General features: G+C 34.4%; 1 protein-coding gene across 1 annotated transcript in view; it reads right to left on the bottom strand.

Moving 5' to 3' along the window:
- LOC134235974 (protocadherin Fat 4-like) overlaps window positions 1-19,646 on the bottom strand; it is a 70,357-nt gene extending 50,711 nt beyond the window's left edge. Inside the window, exons 1-8 of the mRNA XM_062718154.1 lie at window positions 19,501-19,646; window positions 7,259-7,544; window positions 3,970-4,089; window positions 2,397-2,603; window positions 1,464-1,607; window positions 1,043-1,227; window positions 689-791; window positions 255-416 (exon numbers count right to left, since the gene is read on the bottom strand). Coding sequence (XP_062574138.1) covers window positions 255-416; window positions 689-791; window positions 1,043-1,227; window positions 1,464-1,607; window positions 2,397-2,603; window positions 3,970-4,089; window positions 7,259-7,544; window positions 19,501-19,646 — 1,353 coding nt within the window. The remainder of the gene's footprint in view (window positions 1-254; window positions 417-688; window positions 792-1,042; window positions 1,228-1,463; window positions 1,608-2,396; window positions 2,604-3,969; window positions 4,090-7,258; window positions 7,545-19,500) is intronic.
- Window positions 19,647-20,714: the final 1,068 nt, after the last annotated feature.

Raw genomic sequence — 20,714 nt, forward strand, 5'->3', positions numbered from 1 at the left:
AGACTCAAGATAATTGATGCAGAGAGACCATTTACAATGTGTGAACTCTTAGTCTCAATCTTCATTTAATTCTTAGATTACTTCCTTTAATCCATTAATTATTGCAGCATTCTTGAAATATAATCTTCAGCTAATCACAACTTTCTCGTAAAAAAGTATTAAAGCCAACTTGAAAATGCATCTACAGATCTCAAAGGATTAACATTTAGGAAGGAAAACCACTGGCAGGTTTTTAAGTACATTTGTTATCAGACCTTGAGACATAGCTGTGATCCGTTGAAGTAAGAGGTGAACATTCCGTGCTCCGAGTCGACCAGCAGCAGAGAAACGTTCTGACCAGGATCATCATCCTGTGCACTAAAACATCCAACATGTGTGCCAGCCATACTATTCTCGGGTATTGTGTTTGGTGACAGCTTAAAAAATTCAAATAAAATTTTAGTCTTACAGTTTTTGTGATGAAAATAATGCAGCCAAGACAAAAAATTAGCACTTTCAATCCCTGTAATTTTGACCTCAATTGAATGACTTTGGTACAAGGTCATGATACCCTTCCAGATCAATAGCTACTACTTGACAATATAAGAAATGTTTCATTAAAAAAAGTTTGAGCACAGTTAGTTGCAAACAAATTAAAAACAAATTTCCTTATCATTTTGATCCTGGAGGCATAAAGTAAATTTTATACCCTTGCAGACTTTGGTGGATCATTTTCATTAAGGATTTGGAATTGAAAAGTGTTATCCACATATGCCCCCTCCATGTCTGTACATCTCACTGTCACATTCCATCTAGCAAAGAAAACTTTTCATCATTAGAAATACATTAGTGTTTTCTCATCATTCAATGAAAAATAAATGCTGAAATTTTTCATCTTTCAAATTAAGTAAAAATTTTATAATTAGTGTGCTTCAGTTTCTCGTGTCTTAAATTTAACAGTTATCAATGCAGTATGTTCTACATAAGTTAAATGTGTATATATATATATATATATATGTCACATTATTCACATTCTTTTTAGAAATAATGTAACACAATATACTTGGTAGGTTTTTCCTCATAGTCTGCCTTTCTTTTGAGACAGAGCTTAGAGCCAGAAACTTGGAAGATATTTTTGGGATCGGCAAGGATGGAGTAAGTCTGGGCATCGTAGGAATCATCCACCGTGCTGAGGTACACACAAACATCTTCTCTATTTTCCTTGATATTTGTATTGTCCACTTTCATCTTCAAAATAAGAACAAATTTAACGAGGACATCCCAGGAGCCACAACTGCTAATCTAATTGTAGCCAAACAAATTAACTAAAATACTTGCCCAAACTTGAACTGAAGATGGTTAAAGGTTAGAATTTCAGTTAAGTAATGAGTAAAGGTTTTTTTCTAAAATAAATTGCATTTTCAAAACAGAACTTAAAGTTAATTATAAATACTTAAATAAATACAGAAAAGATAGGTTCCTACAGAATATGGGGGGTTGTTGGGAGGGGCACAGAAGAGCTGTGGGTAGCTCCAGGTCCCATTAGCCAGACAGGTTATGGTGTTAGTGGGACCTTTCAGGAACCAGTCTGTGATACAGGAGACAGTACAGGTATCTAGGTAGTCATACTGCAAAAAATTCAAATGTCTTATATTATAATGCATAAAGGTAATACATGTAACAAAGTGGTTACATCCAACACTCATTGCAAAACCATTGTTTATAAAAAAAATTATTCTAAAGTAAATCACTTCATTTCTTTAGATAGTTCCAAAAAAATTTCTTATCTTTCTTATTCTAATAATACAATATATTTTAAAGCAAATAAACATTACTTTTCTTGTAAGCATGTTTTGCAATTTTTCATCATATGATGCTGCTAGAATGTCTACAGCTGTGTCCTCTGACTACCTGGTACATACCTCATTTCAGAAGATGCTGCTAGGATGTCTACAGATTTGCCATGTGACTACATACCCCTTTACATAGGATGCTGCTAGGATGTCTACAGATTTGTCATGTGACTACATACCCCGTTACATAGGATGCTGCTAGGATGTCTACAGATTTGTCCTCTGACTACATACCCCGTTACATAGGATGCTGTTAGGATGTCTACAGATTTGTCATCTGACTACATACCCCTTTACATAGGATGCTGCTAGGATGTCTACAGATTTGTCATGTGACTACATACCCCTTTACATAGGATGCTGCTAGGATGTCTACAGATTTGTCATGTGACTACATACCCCGTTACATAGGATGCTGCTAGGATGTCTACAGATTTGTCATGTGACTACATACCCCGTTACATAGGATGCTGTTAGGATGTCTACAGATTTGTCCTCTGACTACATACCCCGTTACATAGGATGCTGCTAGGATGTCTACAGATTTGTCATGTGACTACATACCCCTTTACATAAGATGCTGCTAGGATGTCTACAGCTGAAGAACTCTGTTCTGGAAGGAGGGCAATATTTAATGGAGGGAAAGGCACACTTTACGGGGAGACAAGTGTAGCCATTGTCTGACATCCTGTATCCCTCCCGACATCCACAGACCCCCTGGTTACACATCTCAGGGTGGTCACATATTGAGTGACAATGGGTTCTCACATCCTGTCATCGAAAAATTGAGCATTCCTACATTTAGATTAGAGTTGGGTATTGCGAGTGAAAACCATATTGCGATATATTGCAATATTTTACTTTGAATATTGCAATATATTGCAATATATTGTAGATTTTAATTATCATAAACCCCTTTACAGAATGTTTGAAATACTGTCAAATTCAAAGACTATATATTTGAATTTATCTTTAAGTTGTAAAGGGGGGAGGGATAATACATTAATTGCACACATAATTATAACACTTTACTTTTAATCAAATACCAGGTAAAATAATAACAAAATAAACCCCCATGGAGAATTTTCAAATTAAAAAAAAAGTTTATACAGAATATATAAACTTTTGTCTTTTTATTATTATTATAATTTTTTTTTGGGGGGGGGAGGGTAATGAAGTAGCATGAAATGCTATTCAAGATTAAAACAATACATACTATATGGGAAAAAAATTATTGTATTTACAGAATAAAATTAAAGCCAGAAAGAAATTTTGACTTATTTTTTGAGTGTTTTGGTGTTTTACTAACCCGACCTAATTTCAAATCAGGAAATGGCCTGTATCTAGTGATTTAATAAATATGCTCCTGGTATAGCATGAAGGTGTTTAAAATTTGAAAGTTATAAAAAAATAATTAGAGCAACACATCTTCAAGTTAAAACACGGATGACCATTTACTTGTAATATGAACATGTATATTGAACTTGACATTTCATCGCGATGTCATTCATGTAGATTCGATGCGAGATTTTGAGAACCACAATACACTTGGTATACACCCTGTAGAAATGTTTAACATATCTTTCTTATTAGTTTTATTTTAAAGTCTTATAATTAATTATAAATCATATTTAAGATATTTAAAATTGCAACAGTAAATTAAACGCGCGCTCTCTCTCTCTTTTCTCTATCTTTCTCTGTGACTCATACCCCTTTCATAGGAAAGCTGACGAAGTATTGTTTTAACGAGATTGAAAAAGCCTGAGGCAGTTACAAGTATTATTTCAGCAGTTTCTACAATGAAGGAGGTTTTTATATATTTTTATATATATCGTGAAATACCGGTATCTGATTTTCATATCGCGATATATTATCGTGGTGGAGAATATCGCAATATACCGATATACCGGTAATATTGCACACCCCTAATTTAGATACATTTCATAGCAATACTACTAACTCTGTGCTATTTCTTTATCATTTTTTATTTGGGTAAAAAACCTTTCTTTTAAAAAAAAAAACGTTTTAAAGCGGTTACTCCAGGTTAGAGTCCGAGTGCTATTATACTGTGTAAATGCCAACTAATATATGAGCTGGCGGTTTGTTTTCTTGATATGTAAGGTACCGAGATAGTCACCTCTTTGTGTGGACAAGCTGCCCCTTTGCACTGCTGAGCTAGTAAAATCTCCCTGGACCGAGTCTGTTTTCCTCCATTACAATTCCTCTCACATTCTGTCCATTCTCCCCATTCCGTCATCTACAATACATTTAATGCATCATTTACTTTCTGCAGATTAGTACAAGAAATTTGTGCATTGTTAATTTGATTTGCCATACTAGTTTTTCACTTCATCTCAGACAAAATTAGAAAAAAAAAATTATTGAAAGGCATGATTTCTTTTGAAATCATGCCTTTCATATCCCTTGATGATCCATTCCAGCAAAATCCAAAGTTTATATAGAACACAAGGTAAACTTAAAAGCACTGAATAATCATAGATTGACTGAGACAAAATAGGAAACAAATTCTCTAGCTAACTTTCAGGTAAAAATAAATCACATCATGTAAGTACAGTTAGTTCAAAGGTGACTTTCAGTGGGAACATTTTGCACTAATTTATATTCCTGTTTTATTTTAGACATGTAACTCCATTCTAATTTTTTTAATGCATTCCTCAATTTTCAATTCTAAAAAAAAAATGCTAAATATAATTATACTGATCAGAAGTTTTTTTTAGAAATATAATAGAAATTTGTGCATCGTTAATTTGATTTGCCATACAAAAACTATAGCTCTACTGGTTTGTACTTAGAACAAAGGAAAAGAAAAGAGGCACTTGGACTTAAAACTTAGCATTAATTTTTTTTAGCAAAGAATAGAATAAAGATCCTAAGTTAAATGTCTTTTGTGGCAAGGTTTATTGCAATCAGACCAAAACTGAAAGAGATGTAGCATTTAGAAATTTTTTTTTGCAAAAACTTTTTTCAGACACTTTATTATTGCATTTCTCTGATTAGAAAAGATAACAATATATCCTTCTATTCAATTGCCAACTCTGATGTTTTTATAAAAAACATTCATTCAGCAATGTTTCTTGCAAAAGTCTATTTGAACAAATATCGAGTTACTTAATATTAGCTTAATATTTCCTATTGTATTATACAGCTGTCAAATGTGCAAAAATCTTTACAAAACAAAAGAAAAATCAAAAGCCTGAAAGGCTTCAATGGCGTCAAACAAGAAAAACAATTTCAAAAGATCTGCAGATAGGTCAAGTGAGTGACTCCGGTAACATAATAATAAAATTTTAAAAAAATATAGTCTTAACACAAATACAGTATAGGGCCTTATAGCCTTATGTCCTGGTCCAAATGAGTCAGGGTTCGAATTGAAAGAAATGTCCAGCATCTATAGATCTAATTTTTTTCAGTCAATCGAAGACCATGGTTTCATAAAAATTAATTTTTTATGTTGTATAGTGATTGCATCTTAACTACAACCATGACTCTAATGTTTTCTCTGACTTACGAAAAACAAATGGAGGAAATGGATAAATACAGTAATACTGGCATTACTGGTTAAATCTCGGTTGTTCGGATAAAATTGGATTTATAAAAAAGTAAAGCTAAGATTAAGAAATTCAATCTTTATAGTTTTGTTGTATTCGTGTTTATTTTGTAATTATTTTAACGTCTTTAAGATTGTTTGTATTACAATAATCGGTCCCAAAATGTGATTCATGTCATTCGACGCACCCTCTCTGTAGAAATTCATCCGCAACAACCATAACGTTTTCCTTGCGTAAAAATTAAACATACTATCGTTGTTTTGTAGTAGTATTAATTGAAGATACAATTGATTTAATTTTATATTCAAGCTATAATTCATTGTGAACGTTTTAAAAGAAATTGGTTTACAGCTGTTGCTAATTGATGCAAAAATCTTTACAAAACAAAAGAAAAAAAAACTACTGAATTGGATTAATTAATATATATTCAATTGAATTCTAAAATTGAACACAGCAAGTTTTCTCCATTAAAATTTTATATTTATATATGGTTTAAAATAATCTGTTTGCAAAAAACCTTGCAACAAAGCAATCAAGTCCAAAGTTTTAGCTGACCCAGACTTGTAAATATGTCAGTGACAAAAAAATAACATATTAAAAAAAAACAGACAAAAAAATCAGTCTCCTGCGATATTCTGCTAGAATTAGATATTTTATGTAACATACTGACACACTAAGACAATTTTCTGAAATGTCAGCACCGCTGATAAAAGTAATCTGACCTAGTTTCTTAGGAGTGGAGAGAGAAAACTAAACCACAGACTTATTCATCTCGCAATGGAATGGCTTTTTTTGCAATAAAAAATTACTAACATCAACTGTAAATTCTAGAAAGGGATATTATTTACAAAGAGAATAGCTATGATCATGCATCACAGACTTGCGTGATAGAGTGAGCTTCTAAGCCAGTTATCTTTAGAAAACATGTCCTCCTGGTGTCTGAAACCTGTCTACTCATTAATAGCCATTCCCATCCTCCTCACATCTACCTGTGTAATCTTATCTCTCAAATTTGCCTACATACTTATCCACAGACAAAATAAATTGGAAAAAAAATCTGCCCTAATCTGGAACTCTATACTTGTTCTTTAAAACCCATAATTAAGTACAACTACAAAGCACATCACAAAACTATATCAAAGATAATTATGGTATGAATTGTATATAAATATAAGTAATGGAAGTAGAAAATATCATTACATCATTATATTGTCTATTATATGCACCCATCTTTTTTTTTTAATCATAGAGCTATCATATAACGTAAAAATTATAATCTAAACACATTAATTAGAGGCAAAAGTTATACCAGAGTTCTAACACATGACAAGAATATGTGTTTTTCACTTCATCAGCTAAGATATTCCAATAGAACCTTGCCAAGGGACATAATTTATCTCGCTATCATTTGGAGCAAAGTACGGCTTTAGAACACAGTCCACTGCCAAACAAACATCTCATTAAGCTGACAATTTAGCTGGCAGCTACTTTGGATAATTTTTGTATTTTGCCAAGCTGCTCAACATCAACTAACCAATTAAGGAGAAGATAACCCACAAACATTCAAATATCAATTAGTAGCCATGGTTGTCTGTACCAGAAGTTAACGCTTCAGGCTACCCATGGTGCATTACAATTAGCTTTATATGTTTGTACTCTATTTCAGCATAAAGAATTTCTAGTCTTGAAAACGTTCAACCCTAAAAAAATAAGACCTCCAGGCCGTAATTTCTCCATAAATGCTACAATAATAAGTTTCTGTCCTTCAGAACCTGATTTCTTTTTTATTTTATTTTATTTCAATAAGTTTTTTTCCCCCTTAGGTTTTAAAACATATAGCAAAACAATTTTCCTTACAACACAATCTGTAGAGGCTGTGTATGATTCACATTCTATTGACTCCATCAATGTCTCGTTATGGCAGAGAGAGCCCCCACAGTAGGCCGGAGTCAGCAGACGCCTGGACCGTATCGCCATCCCCGAGCCACAATTCTCACTACACGCTGACCACTGCGTCCAGTCCGAGAGCTGGCAATCAATCGTGTTTGAGATTTCACATTCCTCTGATTCGAAAAGTTCTGTTTTAGGAGGACACTCTGTCCCATTACAGCTTGATGGCACCACAACTTCACGCTCCCTAGTTCTGTAAATATAAGTTTGTTCTAATTTTCAATTATGCTTAGTTGATTTCTGACTAATGTTGAATACTGCCGTTTTAAGAGAAATAATTAAGATTAGGTTCCTGCTTTGGAATTCCTAGTTCATATCCTATAGTTATCACTTTTGATTTGCTTCTTGTTAAAATATGAAGCCCATACCATCAGTCGCAAAAACCATCATGCAATGCACCAAAAACAAGCGGCCAAGGGGCCACAGCGCTCACCTGAGCACATCAGCTAGGAAAAACCACGTATCATGATTAGGACGAACTAGAATCTACACTACCTGAGGATAATTCTACATAAATATTACTAATCATGGCTTTGAAGTACTTGAAAAGAAGATTTTAAAAGATTTCCCTTTATATTTCTATGAGAATTAATTTTTGGTCGGCCATTTTGGCCCCATCCTACCCCCGGGGGTCATGATTTGAACAAACTTGAATCTACACTACCTGAGGATAATTTCACATGAGTTTCATTTTTCCTGTCTCAATGGTTCTTGAGAAGAAGTTTTAAAAAGATTTTTCCTATATACTCCTAGGTAAAACTTTGATCAGCCATTTTGGCCCCATCCTAGCCCCGGGGGTCATAATTTGAACAAACTTGAATCTACACTATCTGAGGATGATTCCACATGAGTTTCATCTTTCCTGGCCCAGTGGTTCTTGAGAAGAAGATTTTAAAAGATTTTTCCTATATTTCCTATGTAAAACTTTGATCAGCCATCTTGGCCCCACCCTACCCCGGGGGTCATGATATGAACAAATTTGAATCTACACTACCTGAGGATGATTCCACATGAGTTTCATCTTTCCTGGTCCAGTCGTTCTTGAGAAGAAGATTTTTTAAAAATGGCATTAATTTTTCTCAAATTCATAATTATCTCCCCTTGGAAAAGGGCGTGGCCCTTCATTTGAACAAACTTGAATCCCCTTTACCCAAGGATACTTTGCAGCAAGTTTGGTTGAAATTGGCCCAGTGGTTCTTGAGAAGAAGATGAAAATGTGAAAAGTTTACGACGACAACAACGACAACGACAGACAACGGACAAATTTTGATCAGAAAAGCTTACTTGAGCCTTCGGCTCAGGTGAGCTGAAAACAAATTTTAAAAGTCACTAAAAAGCACAAGGGAATATCAAATTAAATGTTTATAAATGTACTTATTATAAACTGAACAGTAGTCATACTTGATTTACCGGTAGTTTTTAACAGACTTCTTATAATGAATACACATTCTCTATCACGATCAAATAAATAAAGCAATGTCTAATCTAAAAAGAGTTGTCTTTCTTTCTAAAACATAGGTAATCAGAGATTACAGAGCTCACCTCAACGAATGTTGTCTTTAAGTAAGGCAAATTAAGTCACACAATTAACCAACAAAAAGTGTACATCCAAAAATGCAAAATTTATGCAATTTTGATACTTTGGAATAGACCTATATAAAAACTTAAAACTAGTTCTTCATCATGAAAATGTAATTAAAATCCAGCATCTGAAGTAAGATTGAGAGTTTTCATCCCTTGATGCATCATTTTTGCAACTTTGGTTTATATAAGCCTTATAGTTTCTTGGTGATAGACCTGCACCCATAACTTTTACGAGGTCTGTTATCTGGAAAATGTATGTCGAATTCAGCATCTGAAGCAAGTCCATTAGTGTGCATCCTAAGATGTATCATCCATGCAAGTTTGCTCAACACAGAGCTCAAAGTTACTTGGAAATGAAACCTGTATAAAAAACTAACATTTTCACTAATCCGGAAAATGTAGGTCAGATTCAGCTTCTGAAGCCAGCCTAGTAGAATGCACCCTTAGATGTACCATCCATGCAAGTTTGGTCATTATAGGGCTCAAAGTCACTTGGAAATGAATCCTGCACCATAAACTTTAACCTGTTTACTCATCCAGAAAATGTAGGTCAGATTCAGCATCCGAAGCAAGTCTGGTAGTATGCATCCTAAGATGTACCATCCAGGCAAGTTTAGTCATTATAGGGTTCATAGTACCTTGGAAATGAAACCTGCACCAAAAATTTTAACCTGTTCACTCAACCGGAAAATGTAGGTCAGATTCAGCATCCGAAGCAAGTCTTGTAATATGCATCCTAAGATGTACCATCCATGCAAGTTTGGTCATTATAGGGTTCATAGTAACTTGGAAATGAAAACTGCACCAAAAACTTTAACCTGTTCACTCAACCAGAAAATGTAGGTCAGATTCAGCATCCGAAGCAAGACTGGTAGTATGCATCCTAAGATGTACCATCCAGGCAAGTTTGGTCATTATATGTCTCATAGAAACTTGGAAATGAAACCTGCATCAAAAACTTTAACCTGTTCACTCAACCGGAAAATGTAGGTCAGATTCAGTATCCGAAGCAAGTCTAGTAGAATGCATCCTAAGATGTACCATCCATGCAAGTTTGGTCATTATAGGGCTCATATTATCTTCGAAATGAAACCTGCACCAAAAACTTTAACCTGTTCACTCAACCGGAAAATGTAGGTCAGATTCAGCATCCGAAGCAAGTCTGGTAGTATGCATCCTAAGATGTACCATCCATGTAAGTTTGGTCAACATAGGGCTTATAGTTACTCGGAAATGAGACCTACACCAAAAACTGCACCAAAAATGTTAACCTGCACCAAAAACATTGACCTGGTCATTCCTTTGCTGAAATTGCAGCATCTGAAACTTTGACTGGTACAATGAAACACATTAGAAACATCTTTCATGCATGTCTAATCAATATAGGACATAAGTACTTAAAAAGAAAACTGCTCCAAAAAACTTAACCTTAACCCAGGACGCCGATACCGACGCCGAGGGTATCACATAAGCTCCCCCCAACTTCGTTGAGGTGAGCTAAAAAGACAATATCACAGTCTTTTTCTGACATTTGACCCTTTATGTCCTTTATTGATATATTCTATATGTACTTATTTAACATCATTGATTTTCATTAAGAAATCTAATTTATTATATGCAATTTTGGAATTTGACAAAAACTTTCTTTTAGGCCAGATAAAATTAATCTTTAGATTCTCATCCCCGCCCGCCCCTCTCAAAGTGTCCCGCCCCGGCATTTTTTATTTTGATTTTTGGGTGTAAATAAAGGCATTTTCAACTATTTTTATTCAGTAAGAATTTGGGTGAAGTTTAAGAGTTATCTCCCGTCTGTATTAAAAGTCGCGTGTCGCTATTTATAGCAAAGGAGCCATGTGAAGAATGGAGAAAAATCGGCAATAAAAGCAGTTTAAATATGTAAGGAAAAGATTACTTGTCAGTATAGAGAAGGCAGAGAAAAAATAATAGCATAAACAGATCTAGATACCATCACTGGCAAGAGCAAGGTTTTTAAGATTTTTTAAGACTAAGTATAAAAAATAGACATGGAAAATGACACCTCGTCAAGTTTTAACGATCTCCAACTGTGTGTGATTTTGATTTGAAAAAAAAAATAAAACATCGTAGGTAGACTTTAGAGAATGTTTAGTGCTAAGAAAATGTTAAATCTTAAAACTGTTCAGGCCTAGGTTTTTTCGGAAGGATATTTAATATTAGAATATTTTATAGATTTTGTAAATATGACCTATTTTATTGTCAAACATGTTAAGTCTCTAGAACAATCCAATTTTTGAGGAAGGTGGAAATCTATGATATTTTACAGAAAACAGAGGGATTTGTAGGTAAAACTAAAGGGTATATAGGAAAAGGCCGATGAGAAGTCATGCATACAAAATTTATTGGTATCAGAACCCCACCTCATTTTGTGTTCGTGTGCCGTTTTTGTGTTTGATAATTTGTTAATTAACAATAAATATCTAATTATTTAAGCAAGAATTTTCTTTAAATATTTAAAAGAATACGAAAAAATAAAATCTATTTATATTGGCATTAACATAATGAAAAAATGTGTACGAAGAGTCCATGTTTTGTTGATACTTACAATTTAACAGTTATAAAAAATAAAACCTGTATTTTAAAATACCCGCCCCAATTTTTTAGCAAATTAGGATGAGAATCTAAAGATTAATTTTACCTGGCCTTAACTTGACAATTTTATTAAGGAATAACAAGTCTTCATCACAATAAGAGTTATCTTTCTTATCAAAATATCAATGAACCTTAACTTTTGTCTTTGGCAATAAATTTTATGTTTTGAAGTCACACAAATAGGTAATGATGTTAAATAAAATTGTCATAATTTGAATATAACTACGAGTATTTTCAAAGTTGATTGATCTCAAGTTGGCAAAATAAATTTTTCTTGCAGATTTGATATAAAAAATAATACAAGACTTTATTTAAGGAGATATGCAAGGTACCTTACCTACTGATAATTTTTCAAGATATTCTAGATGTATAAACTTATAATGCCATTACATGTTCTTCAGGGATTTTGAAAAGATATAAAAGTATGAAAATTTTTGCATTATTCAAAGAAAAGTGTACAAAACTACAAAACATAAATTCCAGATTTTTTCCCCTTCAAAATTTGTTTTAGAAGAGGTGTACAAATCCATATATAGACATTTAAAGTATTGCACACAGGTCATTCAGTGGAACTCTTCAATTCCAGGGAAGTACCCAATAAAGTTCAAACTACAGGTAAATATCAGTATCTCGAACATGGGATATCTCGAATACCCCGCTTATGTCAAAGTCGATCGCCAGTCCCGGCCGTTTTCTCTATATATATGATTTAAAAAACACCTGATATCTTGAACACGGTAATCTCGAATACCCCGCTTATGTCGAAGTATATTCAAAGTCCAAAGCCTTACTTTTACCTGGCTTATCTCGAAGTGCAGTGAATTTTTCAGTCTACTGAACACACCTGGCATCCTGACTTCACACATTCTGGCCAGTGGCTATTAATTAACACCTTCAAAGCGGGGGAATCTTAATTAATCCCAAGCTCATGTTGGGTATCTGTGGCAGGGTAATTGGTATCACAGCTTGGGTGTTTGGTGTAGTCTACGACCGAGAAAAAAAAACGACTTCGCAGCAATTCAGAAATTAAATGCAGACAGTATTACTGATGTGGCTGTCAGCCGGGTTTGATCACCGGTGGCCAGATAGCTCAGTTGGTAGAGCACCTGACCGGAGTTTCAGGGGGCCCGGGTTCGAATCCCGGTCTGGTCCGCTGCATTTTCTCCTCTCCCGTTACATTTGGTGCCGTGACCAGGATATGACAGGTGAAAGACCTGCCAGGGATGAGCCTGGGTTGGGGTCTTTGAGGGACCAAGACTTTTAAGGAGGGAGGAATGTGGCTGTCAGCCGGGTTCGATTGCCGGTGACCAGGTAGCTCAGTTGGTAGAGCACCTGACCGGAGTTTCAGGGGGCCCGGGTTCGAATCCTGGTCTGGTCTGCTGCATTTTCTCCTCTCCCGTTACATTTGGTGCCGTGACCAGGATATGACAGGTGAAAGACGTGCCAGGGATGAGCCTGGGTAGGGGTCTTTGGAGGGCCAAAAGACCTCTAAGGAGGGAGGAATGTGGCGGTCAGCCGGGTTCGATCGCCGGTGGCCAGATAGCTCAGTTGGTAGAGCACCTGACAGGAAATTCAGGGGGCCCGGGTTCGAATCCCGGTCTGGTCCGCTGCATTTTCTCCTCTCCCATTACACTGATATTGCATTTAATAATATGCTCTGTATTATTAAAATTGTAAATTCATAAAATACAAAAGATTTTTCAATATAAACTTAAACAGTTAAGTTGCAGTGCGTAATGCACAGTGCAGTCATATAAATAGATAACCTTGACTGCAATTTGCATTGTTAGTTTCATAAACTATATGTTCCTTAGTGGTACTACGTAATGTAATACATGTAAGCTATTAGTAATATTCAAGTACACCGTTTAAATACTGATTATTTTTAGTGCTCTAAATAACAATTTGCATTAAACTTCATCAAATAATGTTTTAAAAAAATTCATCTCTCTCTTTTCTTACGGAGAATGTTCTTCAACTATAACGCTAATGATACATCCTGTTTGACTACGTAAGCATGGCCTGGAAAATGTAAAATCGTTGTATGATATGCAATAAGGCATGTATATTAAATTGTTTTACAATTATACACGATAAATAAAACAAGTTAAACAACAACATTGTTTTTCTTAATATTTATTGCGAATATGCTTGAGTCTTTACTGTCAAGACCACATGTTTGGTAATACAGGATAGTGTTATGCATGAAGATATATAAGAAAAAACGGGAAATTATTGAATCGACTTTGGAAGATAACTTCAGATATCTCGAACCTCCGGATATATCGAAGCCGTGTCCAGGTCCTCTCAACTTCGAGATACTGATATTTCACTGTATGTTGCATTTGACCTTAAAATGACCTTGGCATCTATTTTCATCTCAAACAGTGTGTAATTTTTTAAAAACATTTCATTTTGTACTTTCTACCTAATTAATTAAAATATAAACATATGACAGACAGAAGAATCCAAGTTGTTCAATAAAAAAGCAATTTTGTACTGATGTTAACAAGTTTTCCCTTAGCCTGATAAAGAATGATAAAGAATCCTGTAGAATACTCATTTCTCAATTATCTCATCATCTTTTCATCCCACTCAAATGATTTCTCATTAAGGCAGATATTGAGAATCTGTCTAAATTATAAAATGAGCTTTATTAGGTGAATGAACGGTTCATTACTAAATACTATATAGAAGTAATGAACACAGAGATACAGCATCAAAAGAACTAGGCTTTATCCAGAACACTTCTACAAATCTCTGCAGGGTTTGACATGGCATGAAAAGGGCATAAAACTAATGAACATCTAATACAATACAATTATAGTTCTTTGAGTTAATATTAAATATAAAAATTTTGAGCATATTACTTCCACCATTTTTATTGATATATGTACATAAGCACTTCAACTAAAACAAGAGATGTTTGTAAAACACTTATGCCCCCCTCCCCCCAAACAGGAATTTTTCCAAGTCCAAAAGGGCAAAAATAGTGCAATTGTACCCAAAACAGAACTGTACCTAGATATTCATCTGATAAATCTGTACTCTAAATTTCATTTCAGTATGTGCAACAGTTGCCAAGAAAATGAAAACTGCAAATAATTGGAATTTTTCTAAGTCTAACGGGCATAACTCTGTCAAAAAAGGTGCAATCGTACCCAAAACAGAACTGTACCTAGATATTTAGCTGATAAATCTGTACTCTAAATTTCATTTCAGTATGTGCAACAGTTGCCAAGAAAATGAACGAAAACTGCAAAAAAATGGAATTTTTCTAAGTCCAAGGAGCATAACTCTGTCAAAAATGGTGCGATTGTACCAAAAACAGAACTTGACTTAGATATTCATCTGAAAAATCTGTATACTAAATTTCATTTCAACTTGTGCAACCCCTGCGAAGAAAATGAACGGAAACTGCAAATAATTGGAATTTTTCTAAGTCTAAAGGGCACAACTCTGTCAAAAATGGTGTAATCGTAACCAAAACAGAACTGGACCTAGATATTCATCTGATATATCTGTATACCAAATTTCATTTCAGTATGTGCAACGGTTGCGAAGAAAATGAACGGAAACTGCAAATAATTGGAATTTTTCTAAGTCCAAGGGGCATAACTCTGTCAAAAATGGTGCAATCGTATCCAAAACAGAACTTGGCTTAGATATTTATCTGATATATCTGTATACCAAATTTCATTTCAGTAAGTGCAACGGTTGTGAAGAAAATGAACAGAAACTAAGTGGACCAACAGACCGACAGACAGCAGCAAAGCAATATGCCCTCCCTTCTTTGAAGGGGGGCATAATCATAGTGTTGTCAGATCAGTTGAAAATCAGAATCGATTAATCGGTAGCATTGGTTGACCCTAACCAACTGATCATCGGCTAATAATCGAATCGGTAACCCTTTGCATAAAATAGGCATTAAATTTTATAAAATTTAGAATTTTATTGTTAAATAATGTAAGTAAAGGTACATTGTACAGATCGGAATTCTAAAAACAGTATATATGCAGTTTGATCAAGAATTTCAGTAATACAGATTTTTGCATGATTAGGAATTACTTGGCCTGGGAAAAGTAAACATAGACAGATCAGGTTTTAATTTATATATCATCTAAAATGTACATGTATATGGAATTAATTTTTTAAACTGTTATAAGACATTTAATATTGCAAATCCTTGTAATTCCGTGTGAAATGACAGGTGAATTCCCCCAAATACTGAAAACTAATATATTTCATTAATACAAGTAGTTTAGTTTCTTCAGTTTAGAAATACAATTATCATTATCTTTTGATTTATCTTAAACAGATTTTAAGCACATGTATTTTAAAATAGTAAAGGACAACTCTTGAAAGATATATAAGAGCCTGTTCTTGAAATAAAAGTGAGAAAACTGTAAAAAAAAAAAAAAAAAAAAAAAAAAAGATATGTGCTGAAATATACCGATTAATCGATTGTTAAAATCTCCAATCGATTGTCTAAAATCGACAGACTTTCCGACCGATTATTGATTATAAATCGATCATCGTGACAACACTACATAATCACTTCAAAAATAGCATTGCATATGACTTTATTTTGTTTTGAAGTGAATTAAAAGCATTCAGTTTTCAGGGCTTTTTAATTACCTTTCCTCAAAATATTTTGATATATTAATTTAAGTTTTCATAGTTTCCATGCAATAAAAATATCAAACCAAATTAGAAAATTATCTCATATCAATTAATTAATATCTTTTATTTTTTCCGCTATTCCAAAAATGCAACAATTTCTTATGTAATTGCTCTTAGGATTATATGTACATCATAGGAGTCAATTACTAGTATTTATAGTACTATAATATGCATTTTGGTGTTCCTAAAGTATTGAAAATGCGTATACATGCAGTTCCACTGTGTATTCTAGTGGCAAAGTTTACAGTGTTTTATAGGGCGTGAATGTTGTACATTTGTACCACTGGCTTTCATAAGGAAATATAATACTGAATGAACAAGAGATGTTTGTAAAACACTTATGCCCCCCTCCCCCCAAATTGGAATTTTCCTAAGTCCAAAATGGCATAACTCTGTCAAAAATGGTGCGATCGTACCCAAAACATTTCTTGACCTAGATATTCAGCTGATATATCTGTATACTAAATTTCATTTCAATATGTGCAACCTCTGCAAAGAAAATGAACGGAAACTGCAAATAAGTGGAATTTTTCTAAGTCCAAGGGGCATAACTCTAACAAAAAGGATGCGATCGTACCCAAAACAGAACTAGACCTAGATATTTATCTGTATACTAAATTTCATTTCAATATGTGCAACCTCTGCAAAGAAAATGAATGGAAACTGCAAATAAGTGGAATTTTTCTGAGTCCAAGGGGCATAACTCTAACAAAAAGGATGCGATCGTACCCAAAACAGAACTTGACCTAGATATTTATCTGATATATCTGTATACTAAATTCCATTTCAATATGTGCAACCTCTGCAAAGAAAATGAACGGAAACTGCAAATAAGTGGAATTTTTCTAAGTCCAAGGGGCATAACTCTAACAAAAAGGATGCGATCATACCCAAAACAGAACTTGACCTAGATATCTGCTCATAAATCTGTCTACTAAATTTCATTTCAATATGTGCAACCCCTGCTAAGAAAATGAATGGAAACTGCAAATAAATGGAATTTTTCTAAGTCCAAGGGGCATAACTCTGTCAAAAATGGTGTGATCGTACCCAAAACAGAACTTAACCTAGATACTCACCTGATAAACCTATATACCAAATTTCATTTTAGTATGTGCAACGGTTGTGAAGAAAATGAACGGAAACTAAATGGACCCACAGACCGACAGACAGACAGCAACAAAGCAATATGCCCTCCCTTCTTCAAAGGGGGGCATAAAAAAGTGCAATTTGTATATGTTTACCTGATGCCTTGACCACATGATGCGACTGTGAAAGTGTGTTTGAAACATGACGTTAGTGTGTGCTTGCTAGATGCTTTCATCAACTGAGACTTTTGAAGCTCTGATGTTTTGATCACATGACCTTTTTGAGTGTTTGCATGTTGCCTTGATCACATGATCTGATTTGCGTGTTCTACCCAATGATCACAAGATGTTACTGTCTCTGTTTGCTCGGTGGCTTGACAACATGAGACAAGTTATTGTGTTATTGTTTTCATTTGCTTTTTATAATTTTTTACGTGACAAATAGATGACATTGAAACTGCATGCCTTAAATTTTTGCTTGAAACCTTAACCTAATGGTGTTCTTGCATTCTGTTGATGATTGTTTGATGCTACCACTTGATAATATTCCAGCTTGTAAGATTTTTTCTGATGCTTTACCAAATGACATACTTGCCAACCTCCAGCATGCAAAAATCTGGTCATGACCAGATTTTGAAAGTAAAAAATCTGGTCATAACGCGTAAAGACATTCACGACATATTTACCATGATTAAATTATATATACTGATATATATGTGTAAGTATTTGTGTACTGAGAATTCTTTTAACAAAAAAGGCTTTAACTTACAATGACAAAAAATTCATATATAATTTGATTATAAATTTTCATGTTAAAAGAGAGCATTGAAGGTTTCATATATCAGCATTGACCTGAATCAGCCAGGTGTGCATTTTTAAAAAAAAGCAATTTCAGTATCTGCTAAATTTGAAAGTATTCCAATTTTGGCTTTAAAATAATTTTTCCTCTTTCGTAATTAACTAGTGCAAAATGTATTAAATACACAGTTAGGGCTATACTGTCTTCGATCACTTTATTTTATCTAATAAAAGTTTTTTTCCAAGATTCCTTGTTCATATGCACAAAAATATTGTTTCTCTTTTCCTTGGTTCATTCAGTGACATGTCTCTGATTCAATTTGTTCCTGCTGGGCCCTGATAACGATCTATTTTAAATTGACTTCAAACAATGATTTGTCAAAACAACACCCAGTTAATTGTTTACACCTGCACTGATAATTAATCCATCGGCATTGTTTACGTAGATCTAAGCTTGGGTTGTAACTGGAAGTTTTAAAAAGTGCAACCTAATTTACGAACCAAATCCGGAAATCTGGAGATTTTCGGGTTGTTCGACAAAAATCGGGTGAAAAGCATGACCCGTCGGGTCATAAAAAATAATCGGGTTACAGGTTGAAAATTCGGGTGCAACTTGACGAAATCAGGTGAGTTGGCAACTATGCCAAATAATGGTATTGGACTTGGAGTTGGTCAAGGTACACTTGATGCATTCATGTTACTGCAGTTTATAAATGTTTACCTGATACCTTGTCTACATGATGTTATCTTTCAATTTATTTATTGATTCGCCAAACATGTTGGCATATACCCTAGCTGCAGTTCTGTAGCTCTCCGAAAAAATATATTGATAGACCGGAAGACTTCCATTCAGTAATTTCCCTTGTTGAAAAAACTGTATATTTATTGCGCACAAAAAAGTGCGCTCGGTTATCGATTTATTTCTCCACGTTTTTAAAACTGATCTCAAAATATTACTAACCGTGTGTTCCTAACATATTCTTTCGCTGTTTCCACAACCAAACATTCCTCATAATTATTGTTAATAGTCCTCCTGACCCTGATATTGTAATCATAAAACATTTCGCTTATTTATACTGCCATTTTGGTTTCAAAGATAATTTGGTCCAATATGCTTCGTTCAGATGCCAACTACGAGAGTACTTGATAGAGGAGAATAATTTTTTTCAAATCTTCCCTTTTTTCGCAATTGAGGTATGAATTTGGAAGAATTAATCAAGAACCGAGCGCACTTTTTTATGCGCAATAAATATACAGTTTTTTCAATGGGTGGCTCTGTAGCTCTCTGGTCTATCAATATATTTTTTCGGAGAGCTACAGAACTGCAGCTACATATACCCATGTTATAACGGTATGTATAATGTTTACCTGATGCCTTTACCACATGTTGTTGAGCAGTATGACCAAGACTTCCATTCAGTAATTTCACAGTCTTGTTGACAGCATGGACCATGACAAACCCTTGCCTCCTCTAACACAACAGGTGCCCCCCTAACACTCTGGTTTAACAGCATATAGTCCTACTCCTATTCCTGAATTTCCTCCCCACACACACCATTATGCAAAATGCAGTCACTCCACGCAGACCATGGATCAACCTGCAATAAATCAGAAATCGTAGCTGCAACCCAACATATTTCCGTGGTACATATATTTTTGCCAATGAGTTTTGACATGGACTATGTAAGCTAGATAAAAATTACAGTTCTTACAATATTACTACAATTACCCGATTACAATTAGGCCTCTAATGCAGACTAAATCCGATCTCTGTCTAAAGATAAATCCTAAGAACTAACTTTAAGAAGGCAGATATTCTCAAAATTTAAAGATACTTTTCATATACGTAGCCAAAGTGAAGCGTAAGCAGAAAACGTCACTCGTCAGGGGAGATGCGACAGGGTTAAACCTATAAATTGGTAAATGACCACCGGCCATGGCCTTGGGTCTAGTCTGAGTCCCTTGTGGGCTAAGAGGGCAAAGCCCCCTGAGCTCCTGGCATGGGTTTTATCAAATATTTCCATCATTTTCCTTTCAGGTCGAGGAAATATTGTTCCGATTTACTGCTGCTCAGACTGCTGATGTTGACACTTCCCGCTTTTCGTGAACTAAATACCAAAACCGAGAAGACGTAGATATGATAAACTTTGCATTTCCGGATTTATTAGCATAACATTGGGGAAATATACATAACAAAGTTTAACTGGTTAGATTTAGATTCATATATTCTACGTAAACTATACTGAATTTCTTCAGAAAAAAAACTTATAAAGTTACATTGCGGGTCCATCAAATGTTTTTTCCAAATATCTTTCCTCAAGTCCTTACGAAATATTACGGGATCTGTAGCGTTATGTTCAAAGACTAATATATAAAACCATAACGCTTCAGTTCTGCAGCTTCACTGTAAACTCTGCAGCTACTGCCAACCGGTCACATTCGCTCTTTGTCATCATGGTCATGATCGGGAAATAACGGAAAAATCCATCGTCAATTCAGTGTATAAATAATGGACTAACAATTAGTATGAAAAACGTCACTCAGCATTTGACGCAATGATAAATTGTATTTGATGACAAGGT

This window comes from Saccostrea cucullata, unplaced genomic scaffold (assembly GCF_032062105.1).
Source record: "Saccostrea cucullata isolate Sc308-1 unplaced genomic scaffold, CSIRO_AGI_Scuc_v1 ctg236, whole genome shotgun sequence".
NCBI classification, from domain to species: domain Eukaryota; kingdom Metazoa; phylum Mollusca; class Bivalvia; order Ostreida; family Ostreidae; genus Saccostrea; species Saccostrea cuccullata.